At 48.5% G+C, this 14,920-nt stretch overlaps 8 protein-coding genes across 8 annotated transcripts in view; 3 read left to right on the top strand and 5 right to left on the bottom strand.

Annotated features, from left to right (window-relative positions):
* CNBF3440 (hypothetical protein) overlaps positions 1-2,294 on the bottom strand; it is a gene marked incomplete at both ends in the record, with an annotated part of 3,675 nt that extends 1,381 nt beyond the window's left edge. The window contains 9 exons of the mRNA XM_769571.1: positions 1-803; positions 858-1,014; positions 1,062-1,212; positions 1,274-1,414; positions 1,471-1,563; positions 1,619-1,889; positions 1,950-2,053; positions 2,110-2,172; positions 2,244-2,294. The exon at positions 1-803 is cut by the window's left edge and continues 336 nt beyond it. Coding sequence (XP_774664.1) covers positions 1-803; positions 858-1,014; positions 1,062-1,212; positions 1,274-1,414; positions 1,471-1,563; positions 1,619-1,889; positions 1,950-2,053; positions 2,110-2,172; positions 2,244-2,294 — 1,834 coding nt within the window. The remainder of the gene's footprint in view (positions 804-857; positions 1,015-1,061; positions 1,213-1,273; positions 1,415-1,470; positions 1,564-1,618; positions 1,890-1,949; positions 2,054-2,109; positions 2,173-2,243) is intronic.
* A 681-nt stretch (positions 2,295-2,975) lies between these two features.
* CNBF3430 (hypothetical protein) lies at positions 2,976-3,590 on the bottom strand (the record flags this gene model as incomplete). Its single annotated transcript, XM_769570.1, has 5 exons — positions 2,976-2,990; positions 3,050-3,071; positions 3,128-3,210; positions 3,269-3,476; positions 3,532-3,590. 5 exons carry the CDS (start codon positions 3,588-3,590, stop codon positions 2,976-2,978), a joined length of 387 nt encoding a protein of 128 aa, XP_774663.1.
* Positions 3,591-3,859: 269 nt separating this feature from the next.
* CNBF3420 (hypothetical protein) lies at positions 3,860-4,429 on the top strand (the record flags this gene model as incomplete). Its single annotated transcript, XM_769569.1, has 6 exons — positions 3,860-3,904; positions 3,969-3,997; positions 4,061-4,110; positions 4,166-4,175; positions 4,242-4,277; positions 4,333-4,429. 6 exons carry the CDS (start codon positions 3,860-3,862, stop codon positions 4,427-4,429), a joined length of 267 nt encoding a protein of 88 aa, XP_774662.1.
* Positions 4,430-4,776: 347 nt separating this feature from the next.
* On the bottom strand, positions 4,777-6,782 carry CNBF3410 (hypothetical protein; the record flags this gene model as incomplete). Its single annotated transcript, XM_769568.1, has 5 exons — positions 4,777-5,124; positions 5,176-5,568; positions 5,619-5,739; positions 5,790-6,485; positions 6,604-6,782. The coding sequence occupies 5 exons, from the start codon at positions 6,780-6,782 to the stop codon at positions 4,777-4,779; spliced, it is 1,737 nt and encodes a 578-aa protein (XP_774661.1).
* Positions 6,783-7,981: 1,199 nt separating this feature from the next.
* Positions 7,982-10,099, bottom strand: CNBF3400 (hypothetical protein; the record flags this gene model as incomplete). Its single annotated transcript, XM_769567.1, has 8 exons — positions 7,982-8,063; positions 8,120-8,396; positions 8,451-8,641; positions 8,696-8,903; positions 8,954-9,050; positions 9,097-9,156; positions 9,209-9,855; positions 9,913-10,099. The coding sequence occupies 8 exons, from the start codon at positions 10,097-10,099 to the stop codon at positions 7,982-7,984; spliced, it is 1,749 nt and encodes a 582-aa protein (XP_774660.1).
* A 724-nt stretch (positions 10,100-10,823) lies between these two features.
* On the top strand, positions 10,824-12,798 carry CNBF3390 (hypothetical protein; the record flags this gene model as incomplete). Its single annotated transcript, XM_769566.1, has 4 exons — positions 10,824-11,967; positions 12,023-12,128; positions 12,184-12,384; positions 12,444-12,798. The coding sequence occupies 4 exons, from the start codon at positions 10,824-10,826 to the stop codon at positions 12,796-12,798; spliced, it is 1,806 nt and encodes a 601-aa protein (XP_774659.1).
* Positions 12,799-13,012: 214 nt separating this feature from the next.
* On the bottom strand, positions 13,013-13,737 carry CNBF3380 (hypothetical protein; the record flags this gene model as incomplete). Its single annotated transcript, XM_769565.1, has 3 exons — positions 13,013-13,218; positions 13,271-13,420; positions 13,518-13,737. The coding sequence occupies 3 exons, from the start codon at positions 13,735-13,737 to the stop codon at positions 13,013-13,015; spliced, it is 576 nt and encodes a 191-aa protein (XP_774658.1).
* Positions 13,738-14,004: 267 nt separating this feature from the next.
* On the top strand, positions 14,005-14,833 carry CNBF3370 (hypothetical protein; the record flags this gene model as incomplete). Its single annotated transcript, XM_769564.1, has 8 exons — positions 14,005-14,018; positions 14,065-14,074; positions 14,217-14,236; positions 14,298-14,333; positions 14,400-14,403; positions 14,464-14,560; positions 14,711-14,718; positions 14,774-14,833. 8 exons carry the CDS (start codon positions 14,005-14,007, stop codon positions 14,831-14,833), a joined length of 249 nt encoding a protein of 82 aa, XP_774657.1.
* Between the last annotated feature and the right edge of the window lie 87 nt (positions 14,834-14,920).

Here is a 14,920-nt window from a genome sequence, read left to right as displayed (position 1 = left end):
TCGCTCGCTCCTCCTCTTCCTCTTCCATCTCATCCACCTCCATCACCTCCCCTTCAGTGTCAACATCGTGGATATCGTCTTCACTCATCGTTTCCCAACTGTTCTCACTTTCCTCTGGCTGATGAGACTCCTTCAACCGCGACAACATAGCTTGCAAATCATGTACCTGCGCTCCGTCAAACACGAAACCTCCATGCGCTCCCCTCAGCCCGTTCTGCCACTCGTCAAACTCGTCATATTCATCCTCATCCATAGCCTCCCCTTCATTCATCTCCGGTCCCAGTTCATCGATCATGTCACTCCCAGGATCATTCAAAATTGCTAGATTCGTGATCCCCACCGTCTTCAAATCCCCGTTCGCGAGCTTGACGGTCACTTCTCCGTTAAGATGCAACTGTACGACTTCGCCCCACCAATCAACGCTCTGTTTGTCCCCCTCGGGAGGGTACCAGCCAAACTTCAAATCGCCGCTCACATATTCTTCGCCAAGCTTGACAAATTCGTGTCTTGCCCACATGTTCTTCACTGGGGTTTCGTGCTGACCGAATGAGGGGACTTCAGGGGGTACCGAGCCGTTGTCTCCACAAAGCAGGACCATTTGACCAATGCTCACACCATAGGCATTTGAACCAGAGCGGCCTCCGGGGTCAAGCTCCATGACAGGGACGAGTTCCTTCGTTTGGTCATCCATAAAGAGCAGTTCAGCTACTCGCTGGTAAGGGTCAAATTTTTGAACAACAGCGTGCCGTCGTTCGCCATTATCGCCTCTCCACATGACATGTTCGCCTGGCCAAGTCTCGTAGCTGTTCAAATTACAATCAGCAATGAATCTATGATCTCGGTCGCCTGGAGCTTACTCGTCCACATTGTGGTAAGGAACAAAGTCAGTTGAGGGCTCCTCCGTCTCTCTTCCGGTTTGCCACCTAAGCACTAAAGTCGAACGGCTTGCTAAGATCCGCATTGTGTCAACCAGTACGGTGCCTTCAGCGTGGCGTGAGGGTTCCGCGCCGTATTCTATTGAATGTCAGTTTGGAAAATCGACGGCTATACATATCACTCACTTCTCCTGGCATCTTCGCTGACGAAATCAACAGTTGATCCTATACTTGGTGGTTGAGAATGCGTGGTATCAAAAAAAGCAAGCTTCTTGAGATTTTCACCGTACCAGAATGGCTCCGGTTCTTTGAACTTTTCTTGCTCGGAGGGAGGCAGCTGAACAAATCGTTAGACTATCAGGCCCAAGAAACAATTTTTTATGCGACTATAAACATACCTTTTGGTTTATAGCATTCCAAATGACATAGACGACCACTGGATCAATCTTCAGAACACGATCAGTCTGAGGTTCGGCAAAATCTGGTAATGGTTTGGGCATGGCGGCCAGTTGCTCGAAAAGATTCTTCGGGAGAACTTCCTATTTACATCGATTTAGTATTTGCTTTTTGTGAGCTAGTAAAGGCATGCACATACTTCAACCCTCCTTCCGACTTCCAAAAGACCTCCCATTTCCGCAATACGGTAATATCGACCAAGCTTTGTCTCTACAAAGCCGTTTTCAAAGACCTGGGAGGAAGTCAACACATGCTCACGCACAAGCTGCCATAGTTGGTAAACTGACTTCTTCAACTGTTCCAACCCAGTTGCCATAGACCACCCTATCCCTCGCATCTATTTCCAACGCATTCGACACATCTTCATATTTGACCCATTGGTCAAGTTCTTCTCCGGTTAAGGCATGTTGTAACTTGATTTCAGTCTTGACATTTACCACCAAAGCGGATTCTTGCGAAGTCAAAGATCTCTTGACTATATCGCCTTTGAGAAATTCTCGCTGAAAAAGTCTGAGAGCAGACTCGGGGACAATGGCAAGTTGGCCAGTAGATAAATGGCTATGTTAAGAGCACTTGGGTCAGCGTATTGCTAAACATACCAAATGACCCCAAACTAACCTGATTCCTACCTCACCTCGCTTTAATGGGCGATCAAGAGGGTGGGCTTCTTGGCCTGGTGGCGGAGGAGGTATTATGCTACCATCTTCGTCTGACCAGCACCTCTGCAAAGCATGTTTAGCTCATTCTTTGAAGCCATTCCGGCCACAGCTCCACTTACAAGGACTTTAGCTTTGTATTGGCCCTCAGAGTCGAGTCCAACAACTATATCGTTCCCAAAGTACTAGAAAATCAACGCCGTTCAGCCGACCGTTGAGGTAATAGCAGAGCTGGTGAGCTACTGAATGGGCTCACCTGGGGAGTATAATCGTCCGGGAGACCTGGGAGAGAGGGGGGAAGGGGCATGATTGGTGGAATGCGGATGACTAGCTGCTGAAATCGAAATGCGTGGGTTATAGTCACGAAGATAGAGATGAATGATCCAGCACAAATCCAGCAGAAAAGAGAAAGATTATTGTTCGGCGTCACTTCAGGCACGACCTCCCAGCGCGCTCCGCGTAATAGGGATCAGGGGATCATCATGGAAAAAGGTGGATATGTCTGTAGAAGGGACAGATGGAAGCATGGAGATCACAGCACACTCATATACATAAGCAAGCAATGTGTGTCATTTACAGTTGCCATTTCACACACAGCGGTGTAGAAATCTAACATACACCGGACTGGTTTGGCATAACGAGTTGCAGACTCTCTATTTCCTTGGCGAGTCACATTTGGACCAGAGAGGTTTTCATTGGAAACTTGAACACTATTGTAACATTGCATATTCTGGAGCGATACTAAATTTCAATCATTTAACCGTCTCCGAAAGGATGAAACAATATTGGGAAATGAATACAGAGAGATGTCAGCTATATCGGTATGAGATCAATTACATCTCGTCAAGAAAGAATACAGTCTGAGAAGCTGCATAAACTGAATGATTCGCTTATCACTTGGGTGAATATCACTTTCCATAGATACAGAAAACAGCCATGAGAGACTGAATGAGAAAGTAATGGAAGGGTTCCGGCTTGAGAGTCGACGTTACCCGGGACCGATCTATGGGAGCACTTGTTAGTTATATCATTGGAAGTCTCTTCACCAATGTTAAGACCTACACGAGGCATGTCGTGATGCTCGCTATAGCAAGGGATCAGCACCAGATTACACAATGGTATAAAGCTCGTATCACTAACCTAAGAGAATCCAGCTTGGCATTAAACTCTTGCACCCTCTCTTTGTGCGTCTTCTTCGCGGTATGTTTCGCCCTTTCCTCTCGCTGCGAATATCAGCTCCATCCTATCTCTTCAGATAGGCAGAGTCAAAATGACACCCACTCTTCTCTTCTGAGTCTCCAAGAATCTCCTCTCCGCTTCCGTCATCTTCGGTCCATCTTCTCTCCTCTCAGGAGCAGGAGACGTGGACCCAACTTCTGCGCTCACTTCCCTCTCTCGGGACTTATCCTTCATCTCCTTGTCCTTCTGCTTGATTTCATTGTCGACTTTGGCGCGGTCAGAAGAAGAGTGAGATTTCTTCTTCTTCTTCCTGTTCGTAAGTAGTTAATATACGACAACCTGACGTTTCAGATGAATCCACCTACTTGTCGCCGCCGCCCTTGAACTTGAGGGACCCGCCTGGGACAAAGGCGTAGTCACTCATGTTTATAGGTTAGACATTGACTGAGTACCTGTGGAAATGGTGGAACGGCAATTGTATGTTCTTTATGGAATCCCAGTCTCCGTCTCGGCGAAGAGGCGGCGGCGGTTCGTCATGCGCAAATATTTCCACGTCATTCCTCTGCCATTTCCGTTGGAGAAGCTGAGATTTCTTGCCTTCGCTGTTGGTCGTTCAGCTTCTTCAACTTTGCAAGTATATCTATTCCTTTCCAACTTCAAAACTACGTCTACACCTACGAAAACATCTCAGACATGTCCGCCCCTACTTCCATCCCTGCCCTCGACGAGGCCTCCAAGGTTCGCCCATTTTTTAAGAAAACTTAGATCGGGAACAATCACTGATCGACTCGTCATTTTGCAGAAGGAACTCGAATCTTTCCTCGAGCAAGAGTATGTCTTTTTCAGCATCAGATATATGAGAAATCCATGATCGATACTTACCTTGCATAATAGGCAAGCCAAGGCTAAGCTCCAAGCTTCCATCCACGAGCTCACCAACACCTGTAAGTCCATCGTACAAGCAAATCGATCTTCGCTTTACTGACTGTTCATTTTCAGGCTGGAACACGTATGTTGACCCTCAATATCTTCAGGCTAGGAAACAATAGGAAAAGACTAATTTATCAATGCACAGCTGTATCACCGGTGGTATTAGCTCCAAGTTTTCAAAGTATGTAACGGTTCCACGACTTTGTGATATTTTCTGACATGGTTTCCCTGTCTAGATCCGAAGCCCAATGCCTCGAAAACTGTGTGGACCGATTCCTCGATTCATCGCTCTACATTGTCCGACAGATCGAAGCTCAAAAACAGCAAATTTAAATTGTTGAAAGTTGAATCTTGACACTGTAATGGGGATGTGGCAACGGAGAGAAGAAAAAGGCATAGAATCCAGCTCGACTGCATGTATCACAATAACACATCTCCTTATTCTATCCTCATTCTTTCAGCAGACTCTCTTTCCGGAGGCGAAACGAAATCGGCCAATGACCTGGTTGACAGAACAGGACGAAATGCTCATCCCTTCCTCAACCTGATGACGATAATGAAGCAAATGCATGATAGAAAGCATGAGATATATCGCAAAACACCAGCAACGCAAGAATGCAAGATGACAATTGACAGATGAAGATTGCTAAAACAGTGACACCGTTCGATCCCTGGACAGCCTACACGCCGGTCACACCTTCCTGCGAACCATAATTCTCCTGTCTTACCAAATCTAACGGTCCCGTGAGAGGGTTCCCATGACTCAATCCCCTCTTCATCCCTGTTGCATTATTTCCGGACCCATGATCGCCCTTGATAACAGCAGGTGAGTGCGGTGGGAGTGGTAATGGGTGAGTTAGATTGACGCCTGACGATGAGTGTGTCCGGGCCTGACCCATGCCGCCAAGTGATCCTGGTGGACCTTGGAAGGCGGATGACATGGATCGTGAAGGCGTAGATGGTGCACGGTTGGCATAAGAGATGTGGATAAACTTGTTGGGTGGCGGCCGGGAGTCATTTGTGTTGTACTTTTATTCCCATCAGAGCTGACTTTTTGATGCCCATATTTTATGACTCACTTGGTACTCCATAGACATGCTATCGGCATCTCTCCCCTCTAAAGCCATAACCTCCACGATCCTCTTCCCTAACTGGTTTAGACCCTCCACATCATCTTTACCCCTTGTCCATACTTGGAGCCTATCGACCTTAGGTCGCGTACTGCCCACGATTCCACACACTTGATTTTCCGGATCAAGGATCTCACCAACGAGCGCCATCGTCAAGTTTGCCCAGGCAATATCGAGGGTTCCAGGTGATGAACGGAAAAGAATAACCCATTTACCACCGTTGGCGTTGGCTGGATCTTCCCACATGGGCCGGATACCGCTCTTGAAGAGATGGTAGTTGGATGATGGGGTGAGTTGACTTGGGAGACGGACATTGTTAAAATGCCGTGCAAAGCCTTCAACCTGTTCACAAGTCAGTCATTGCGTTGAGTGAAGCCTGCCGGCAGACTTACAGTGTCAAACTTGCCGACAGTCAAGAGTGTCATCTCGTAATCGGCAAGAATCTTATCCCCTTGTTTGGAAGCAATCAAGGACGGATCAGGCTTGTATGTTTTGGAATCGTAGTATAATGTCCTGCTATGATGTCAGTATTCCAAGGTCGATGAATCACTGGATAAGCTTACCAAGAGTGCTGTAAGGGATGCTCCTTCTTCCCATCTTTGGCTGAGCTAATAGATATTCTCTCACCAGTGCTCTCAACAGAAGTTTTGCTCTTCTCTTTCTCCGTTACTCTCTCGTTGGGCAAATCCAACCTGTGCTGATCCTCTCCCTTACTGACATTAACCTTTTTCTTAATCTCATCCAGAGATGGGATCTCTCGATGGTGCTCTGCACGCACCTCGTGACTGGCCGAGCGCGACATACTGGTGCTAGCTTCCGGACCAGACTCTGGACGGAAGTCGCCCAAACCACCTGGAACAAATTTAGCCAACTGTTGAGCAGGTGTTGGAGAATGGGCAGAAGTAGGAGAGTGACCCTGGCCCTGGACAGATCCAAGGTTAGGTGCAATTGCAGGCGAACTGGTGACAGGCGCCAAGCCGCCCGTGGCGGAACCACTGGATCCAGCAGAAAGTGATCTCATCATAGCGCTTGCGGGTAACTTCAATCTCCCTGTTGAAGTGGGTGTCATGACAATTGACGTGTGGGAAGCGGCAGATGAGCTTTGGAGAGGAACTGGGTTTGTGGAGATGCGAAGGGGATTGGAACTTGAGGAACCTGGCGACTGCTCATGCAGATTAGGTTGAGACGGAGGAGTTGGTGGTGTGTAGTGAAGGTGTTCAGATAATTGTTTAAGAGAAGGAAGGCGGGTCATCCGTGGCCTGCGGATAAATCTACCATCAGCTATCGACTAATCGGATATATGTGCGTCCACGAGCGGATATATAAAACATGTAACAGCCGCTGGAGTGCAGCCGGAGGATATAAGGTGTGACATACGGTACTGGTTTATCTTCCTGTCCTTTATTGGTCTTGACGGGCACGGGAGGGGGAAGCATAAGACCCTTCTTTTCCTTCTCGTCACCTGAACTACTGTGGGAGTTTGCGGAAAGAGGTCGAGGAGAGGTAGGTCTTGAAGAGGATCCCATGATGAGCTGCGTGGGTGTTTGGTCTCCCATTATCGAAGATTTGAATCAAGCAGCTGTTTGATATGAGCTCCCGAGCTGTGTATAGATGTACTGCAATTCGGATAGGTTGCAACTGGCTACCGCGAACATGAAGTCAGACATAGATGACGACGAGAGAATTGTCGCAGACATACCGATCATCCAGTTGTTGATCACCTGTTCAGAGACAAGCTAGATTGGCTCGTAAAATGGCCCGTTCAAGTATGCTTTGTGCAGCAACCAACTATAATTAGCACATCGCTCAGATGCAAAATTCATAACAATACAGTTCGGCAGCGGAAACCAAAACAACCCACCGCGCACCTTTGCTCCACTGTGTGAGACTGGAAAGGGGTTCGGCACGATTGATGCACTCCTTTGAGACTTCCTCCCGTTGTGCGTAGTGATAGCCGATGTATGTGCGAGACGTTCAGAAGTCTGATAGAAAGCATGTATGCATACAGTGTTATGTCTATACCTGGGAGATCTTTCTGCTCCTTCGCTGGAGATTCTCAGGTTCCGTGTACTTACTTTGCACTCGCTGTAATTAGACGAGGCCCAGTCTGGACTTGCCTCCTCATACAATATATATATATCTTCAATTTTCACTGGCATCCGGCCGACCACTAAAAGCCGTACAAAAGCCGTACGGGGCTCCATACATAGGCCATCCCTCCGCACTCCCCAGAAATGAGAAATAATATGCATGCATTGAAAAGAAAAAGGACACGTTTGCAGACAATTAATTGGTAGACGCAGCAGCGACAAACCATCATGCGTGGGGGGGCATTGGCGCCAAGTAAAAGAGATCTCTTGACGCGACGCGTTTAAATTATCTGATCCCGAAAGCGGCGGACAACTCGAGAACAGTTACAGGAGAAAAATGGGTTCTTCAGCCGGATATAGACGTCGAGGAACGCGAATTATTATCTACTTCTTTTTTCTCTCTTGGCCCACCTGTAAAAACTTACACATGTTCCGTATATCACATCATGTTTTCGATTTGGGATGAGATTAAAAAGGGAAATACAGTACCGCAAGATACAATGGTTAACCGCGGTAAACCGTCGCGCTGTAGGGCACATGTCGCATAGGTTACAAAGAGGCTTTTACGTTTTGTATTTTGTATAGATATAAAAAGCCACCGGGGATCATTTAATTGCCGGAAAACTCGCAAACTCCTTATGCTCCTTCGCTACCGTAAGCAGTGATTACATCAATAGAGGCTTCACCATGAGAGGCATTTGCAGTCCTGCACTCTCTTCACCCTTGATTCTCGGTCTCATGACCACCCTTACCGCACCCAGTCAGCGGTCAAAACAAGCGTACATATAACAGGGTAAACTCACGAGGCCTTCTTCTCCACTTCGGGCTTGGATTTCAACTCTTGAAATTCAAAACTTCTTATCAAGACGAACAAAATTGTCGAGATTTCTGCCAAGGCCAGTTTGTACCCGATACAATTCCTCGCGCCTCCCAGAAAACTCAACATGTTACCCCAAACACCTGGCACATGCATGTTGGCCCCACCAAAGGAATCGGATGAAGTTTTAAAATGGCGATCTGGGTTGAAGACGCGGGCGTCGGGACCCCAGATAGCAGGAGAAGTGTTCACTGTTATAATAGCTATTCATTTGCTGTCAGTCGTGCATTACAAAAGATAATCAAAGAAAAACGTACGAATGAATACCATAGTGCCTTTGTTGATTTTTACACTGTCGATCTGTTTTCCGTCGCGACCTATTACTGGCATGCTTAGAGGAATGACCGTGTCTTCTTTGGCTTCTCTCATGGTACCAGGGGCAGGGGCGTGCAAGCGGAGGGCCTCTCGGATGACAGCGTCCATGTAGGGCAGATTATTGAGAGTTTCACTAGAGGCGAGGCGGGTCAGCCATGATCCTCCTATTCGATGTGAGTAGACATACAGAGATGGACGATCGTCTGGAACAGCGAGGACTTCTTCCCTAAGGCGCTTCTGACACTCGGGATGCTGAGTGAGACTGTACAGAATCCAGGTAAGAGCAGTCGAAGACGTTTCGTTACCGGCAAGCATAAAAGTCGTGATTTGATCTAAGACTTCTTCGTCAGAGAGCTTTTGCTCCGGCTTAACATCGGAGGCCATGTTTGCTTTGACTGCTTGGAGGTCAGATTGTGAGGTATGTGAAGGGCTATTGAGGACTGACTAAGGATAGAAAGGAGATCATCGCCAATATCCTCTCGCTTTTCCAAACCCTCGGAATGGGCAGACATGACCTCGCGCTTCTTGTCCTCGACGATTTTCTGCAGATGCGTCAGTCTCATTTCAAAGGATTTTGATGTTGCTTACTTTACTGATTCGAAGAGTAACCGCCTTCCTGGCAGCTATCTCAGTCGCTCGCTTGTTGGGCTGTATACGATCAATTTCACACTTGTCAAACACGACGACGTTCGCGACTCACAAGCTTGTTAACAAGAGGAATAGCTCCCCTCAGAAAGTCCCAGAAGTTGGCATCCATACCGGCCTGAAACATCTTGGAGTATGCCTCTGACAGCTCGTTGCGGGGTTCGGACAGGGCCTTGAAGTCGTAGCTGAACCCCACGATACCGATCACATCCAAAGTGGTCTTTCCGAGGTATTTCATCACGTCAATCTTCTTTCCTCCTTCGACCTCATCTTCCTCTTTACAAGGAGTAGGACTGGCCTGCTCGGTCTCATCACCCTCAATGATACCAAGTAACTTTGCTTTGAGCTCATAAGCCTTGTCGTAGAAGACAGGAATCATACCCCTGACGGCAGCGGGACTAAAGGATGGGTTGAGTGCTTTGCGTTGTTTTTTGTGTGTGTGACCTTCGGCGGTAAGAAGTTCATTGCCAAGAAGATCAGAAAGCGCTTTTCGAACTCGAGATGGTTTCGGGAAGAGGTCGGCATGGGAGAGAATATAGTTTAAAGCGGTTGGATCAATGGTGAGGAAACGTTGGGCACCGAGGGCAACACGATATCGAACGGTGGGCCCGTATTCGTCTGTCCACATGCTATGGGGAACGCTAGGGGGAGACTTGATGAGAGTGGGGACGACACCCCAGAACCAACTATCCGAAGGTGGACCTTTGAGACACGTCAGCGCAAAGACAACTGATGACTGCAGAAATGGGGACGACCCACCAGGCAGATTACGGAAATACAACTTGGCATATTGGAAAGGCCACAGCCACAGATAAACGGTGAAAAGGAGGATCGCAATGCCGCCAAAAGAATAGAGGACAATACAGGCCACCGGCGATGATCGAATACAGTTGGGGAAGAGCTGAGACGCCCCGTGATGCAGCACTTTGAGTAGTTCCATCGTCATATTTGGGGATGTTGGAGAAAGTCAAGAATGCAAGACTCAATGGGCCATTAAGTACGAAAATGGCTTTGGATCTATCTATACATATGGAGGCAGATTGGGAATGAGAGTCAAGTGCGTGCGCATGGAATCATCTACTGGGGCTTCGTCATACTTGATTGTTGTGGCCGAGTGCCGAAGATGGAAAACCAGCAGCAAGATAAGCAGCAGTGGAAGCGACCGACGAGCGGGCAACGGTGACCAGTGGCCGAAGTGCCTGATCATACGGACGGCAGTCGCTTGATATGCCTCGATGGGGATTGGCGCGCATGATGTGTTGTCGGGATTGACTTTGGCATATACCGAAGTATGAAGCATGAGCAAAGAAACAGGAAAATGACCACAACCGAGCGTCTAGGGCCATTTACTGCCCGTCGGCCAGCCCTGCGGTGTCCCAAGAGAAATCAAAAAGAGTCTTATCTGCTGTACAGTACTCGTACTCGACGCATGACTGAAACACTCGGCATGCAGGTCGCAGCATAAAGAGGCCACTGCCCGAGGGCGAGAAAAGAGTGGCCATTTCCCGCGCCTGCCACGCCTAACTTCCCCCACAGTATACCCAAGTCCTGGCGCCTATCACGACGCGTAAAGTCTGAGTGCACGCGCCGCGTTCTGGACCGATCGACGGAGGATCTTTTGGTTCCCTCAGTCACTTCCTCTATAGACTTGCACTTTCCACCCCTTAACAATGGACAGCCAGCCCCTCCAGCCACTGAGAAACCCAAAGTATCGCCATGTCTCTCGCTCAGCAGCAAAGAGGGAATCCGTACAGATGCTCGGCTCAATTCAAAACCTCCGTCTTCAGTTTTCCCAGGTCGGTGTGTCACACAAAGCAGGGGCTGGCGCCGGGGTCAGATGTGATGACGGCCCTGGGGTCATGGGCTTAGGGATGGTAGGTGAAGATGATGAAGAGAACAGACCATTGCCAAAGGGAGAACAAAGGGAAAGGAGAGAGAGGAAGCCATGGAAAGAGGTTGATCTGCCTAGGGTGGAGCCTGAAGCGGCAAGAAAAGAGGCGCAAGAAATTGTGGCCTCGATCCGTCAGATATGGGGTCTCTCGATGCCCGCCTCTCCGACTTCACCTCATGGTTTATCTACCTCCAAGTCTCTCTACTTTTCCAGCCTTGCCGCCGTTGCCGGCGGAGAGGAAGAAGCTCGCACATCAGAAGACATCCGATCAGCGCTGGTCACTACCGCGAGATCTATGAGAAGAATTCGATTCCTTGCCCTTTCTGTTTGTCAAGGCCGGTCATCAACATCAGCGATCGTTCCAGCATACAACTCGAAGCTGCGGACAAGCTTCTCCACCCCATCGAGACCGGGCGTGCCGCTTCCTAGGGCAGTATCTAGCCCCTTGGAGCGACGAGTCCTTTCCGGTCAGAAGCAGGGTGATGATGTCTTGGCAAGCCTGCGTAAATCTGCTCTAGACGTTTTGACAGCCCTGCGAGCCCTTGAGGAGCGCTTGCGTATCCAAGCTGGTGTACCGGAAGACGACCGTATTCTTGCACCGATCAATTCTCAGTCGTCCTCTGTCGAACCAGAGTACTATGAATCGGAATATGACTCTGACGATTACAACCTTAACGCTCTGGCTCAAGAGGGAGATAGCGGTTCCCTTGCTTCTCTGCCCTGGGAAGAAAGGCTTGTTCAAGAGTCGAGATCTTATCGGGTCTTGGAAGGACCGGGGTGGGAAAAGGAGGCCAGAATGACAAGGGAAGATGTGGGTAAGTGGGTTGCCGTGGCGGAGAAGTTGTTCCTCGTAGGCGGGAAAGGAGAAGATGGTGAAAAAGAGATGCCTGAGTGGGCCAAAGACTGGCAAGGAGATGCTTTCTGTATGTCTATTATCGACCTGGGGATAATTTGAGAATACTGCTTATCCTAGGATAGCTCGATTGCATGCTCTCTTGTCGTCACATCTGCCTACTGAATTGGCATCCACGTTACCCTCACCCCAAAGTGAAAACTTTCGCAGCACTTTTCTTTCCTCCCTCTCGTAAGCCTTTCTCAAACAAATGAAAATACTGCACCCTCTGATAAACGTGAATTAGTGACGGTTACGTACTTATCCAGGCCTATAATGCTGTTCTCCTCCAATCGTCAAAGCCCTGGGGATTCATCCCGGAGGAAGACATACATCCTACTCTCACAGCCACCGGTGGGCACGGTGATTTTACACCTGCAGGTGAAGAGGGGAAGAAAGATAAGGAGTGGACGTTTAGAAGGGTCGGGAATCTGACTTGCTTCGCAGCGTACGTCTTTTTTTCTTTTTAATCAAGCTAAACCCGGACAATGAGCTGATCTCGAACAGAGCCTTGAGGCATCGATATCAACTCCCAATCCTCATGCCATCTTCCACAAGCGCCCCTTCATTCCTTCCCAAACCTGTTGCTCTCCCTCAACCCAGCAAAGACCGAGTTGAACGGTCCACATCCGCTCCACCCTCAACCCCCAAATCCGCCTCTTCTCTACCTAATACACCCACTTCTACCACGAGCAAAGGTCGAGATGTACCCAAGATTGAATTTGACCCGATGACCGTTGCCAAGAAACTTGAAGGCTGGGAAGAGATGTTGGAGGAAGTTGTGAACAATTGGGTTGCAGGTGTAGTGAGAGAGATCAATGCAGTAAGAGAGGCTAGAAAAAAGAGAGGAGGGATGATCTGATGTGGGTTATTTGGAACTGTGTGGCACCTGATTCGGAATTACATTTGTATATCACTTTGCATTGAGACTTTATTCCTTCAATCTTGCATTTTCCTTCTTCCTTTAGAACAAGATCTCTTACGACGTTACCAGAATGCATCCTTACGAAAATGATGGTATAACAGTACAACTTTTTAACATGAATACACTTTTGATCTGATACAATATACCTAGCCTATTCGCCACGCTTTCCAGCAGTCGCCAAACAGCCTTCCACCACACTCAACAGATGCTTGTTCTCCAAAGCCGCTTGTACTCGTTCCTTGTCGTTTAACTGTTTGTTGACTGCGTGCTCGGATTGGTGAGTTCCCGATTTGATTCGAATATCCACCCTATATCGTGGAGGCAAAGCCCTCAATAATCGCACTCTCAATGATAGCCCTATTACATGATCAGTTCCCACTCTTAAACTTCGACATGGTTTTCAGCTTACCAATGAGGGTGGACATGGAGCAATGTGGGATTGTAGGTGTAAGATACACCAACACACGATTTCCAGCAACATGAATATCCTCAGGGTTTACCACTCGAAGCTGCTCCAAAGATACTGGATGTTCAGGGTCGGTTATTGACCGCAGAAGGTCTGTGGAACTGTCAGTCATGGTGACAAAAAGACTTGGAAACGGTGGCAAGCGGAATATGCCACTCGTTTCTCAGCACCAAGCAGTAAAACGACCCACCATAAACCTCTTGCGCATCAATATCTTCCCTTCCTTCCTCCTCGTCACTGACACTACCGCTACTTCTCGCTCCTGGGGAGTAGTAGTCCTCCCCATCATCTGACAAAGCTTCGGGAGCCCATAAGCTCGATTTGGCCGATTTTCCTGTCGATCTTCGGACGAAACTGGGAGCTGATGGCGCAAAAATGGTGGGGTTGACGTTGTCGAGCTGGCGGGACATTGTTTTCGAGGCTTGTACGTGACGTTGAAATGGAAGTATAGTCAAACGAAGCAATTGTATTCTCGAGGATCGAGATTAGAGAGAGCCGGTCACGTGATCCGCTGAACTGGGAGATGCCACTCGCGGCTAACCCCGATTCCACCCGAAATAACTCCGCCCTACGAGGGCTCCGGGACTTGCACCAACCATTTCACTCACATCTCTCATCCGCAACTTCCAGCGAACACCACTCCTTGCAACTTCCATACTCCATCTATAAACAGCAAAATGGCCGAGGACAAGTGAGTAGATGCCATCTCGTGCATGGGAAGCACTGACAGTTTGCAGGACTTTCGTGGTGAGTTGACATTCAGAGCGGTCCGCGTTGGTCCGATATGCGAGGGAGAAAGTGCAAATGGACAGGAGATGAGGATGGAAGAGGATGAAGCTGGGAGTCGAATGAGAATGGGGTTGACGTTTATTTTGCCCTGCAAATGCAGCTCCAGACTACTGGCTTTGAGTAAGTACCTTTGTTGAAAGCAGCAACAACAAATTGAAGGACTTGGCTAATGTTCCGATAGCGCCCGATTCCCCAACCAGAACCAGACCAAGCACTGGTACGTCGCCTTGTGCCTGCAACGACAACATCTACTAATCTCTTCAACCTTTCCTTGACCATTTAGCTGGGTGAGTTGGCCGTTCGAGCTGTCGTACAAGACGTGTCGGCTGATTTGTTGTCCTCTTTAGCAAAACTTTGTTGACTACCACAAGTGTGTCAACGCCAAGGGTGAGGAGTTCGCTCCCTGCCAGCAGTTTAAGAAGGCTTTCCGATCTCTTTGCCCTAGTGAGTTGAGCTTCGAAAGTGCAAGGACAGATTGGGGAATGTGCGATTGGTGGGTTGGGTAGGAACGGGAGCATAATGGATGGGAGAGACCGTATTTTGGAAGGTTTATAGGAACGAGACGCTGACGACTGACTCGCCTCTTTCTTTCAGACGATTGGGTGAGTTTTCCCATCTTTTGGTCACAGAGTTTTTGGTTCTTACAAAATACTGTAGGTCGGCCAGTGGAATGAGCAGATCGAGGCCGGCACTTTCCCCGCTTCTCTCAAGCCTTAGACAATATCTTGCTTTTCAATTTCGTCTTTAGCATCTTTAGGGTGGGGACCAATGGCATGAAAACAAATCGTTGAAGGGCACAAGGAG

The sequence above is a fragment of the Cryptococcus neoformans genome, chromosome 6, assembly GCF_000149385.1.
Source record: "Cryptococcus neoformans var. neoformans B-3501A chromosome 6, whole genome shotgun sequence".
Taxonomy (NCBI): Eukaryota; Fungi; Basidiomycota; class Tremellomycetes; order Tremellales; family Cryptococcaceae; genus Cryptococcus; species Cryptococcus deneoformans.
Note: the sequence above shows the minus strand (reverse complement) of the source record. Positions and strands in the feature narration are given on the sequence as shown.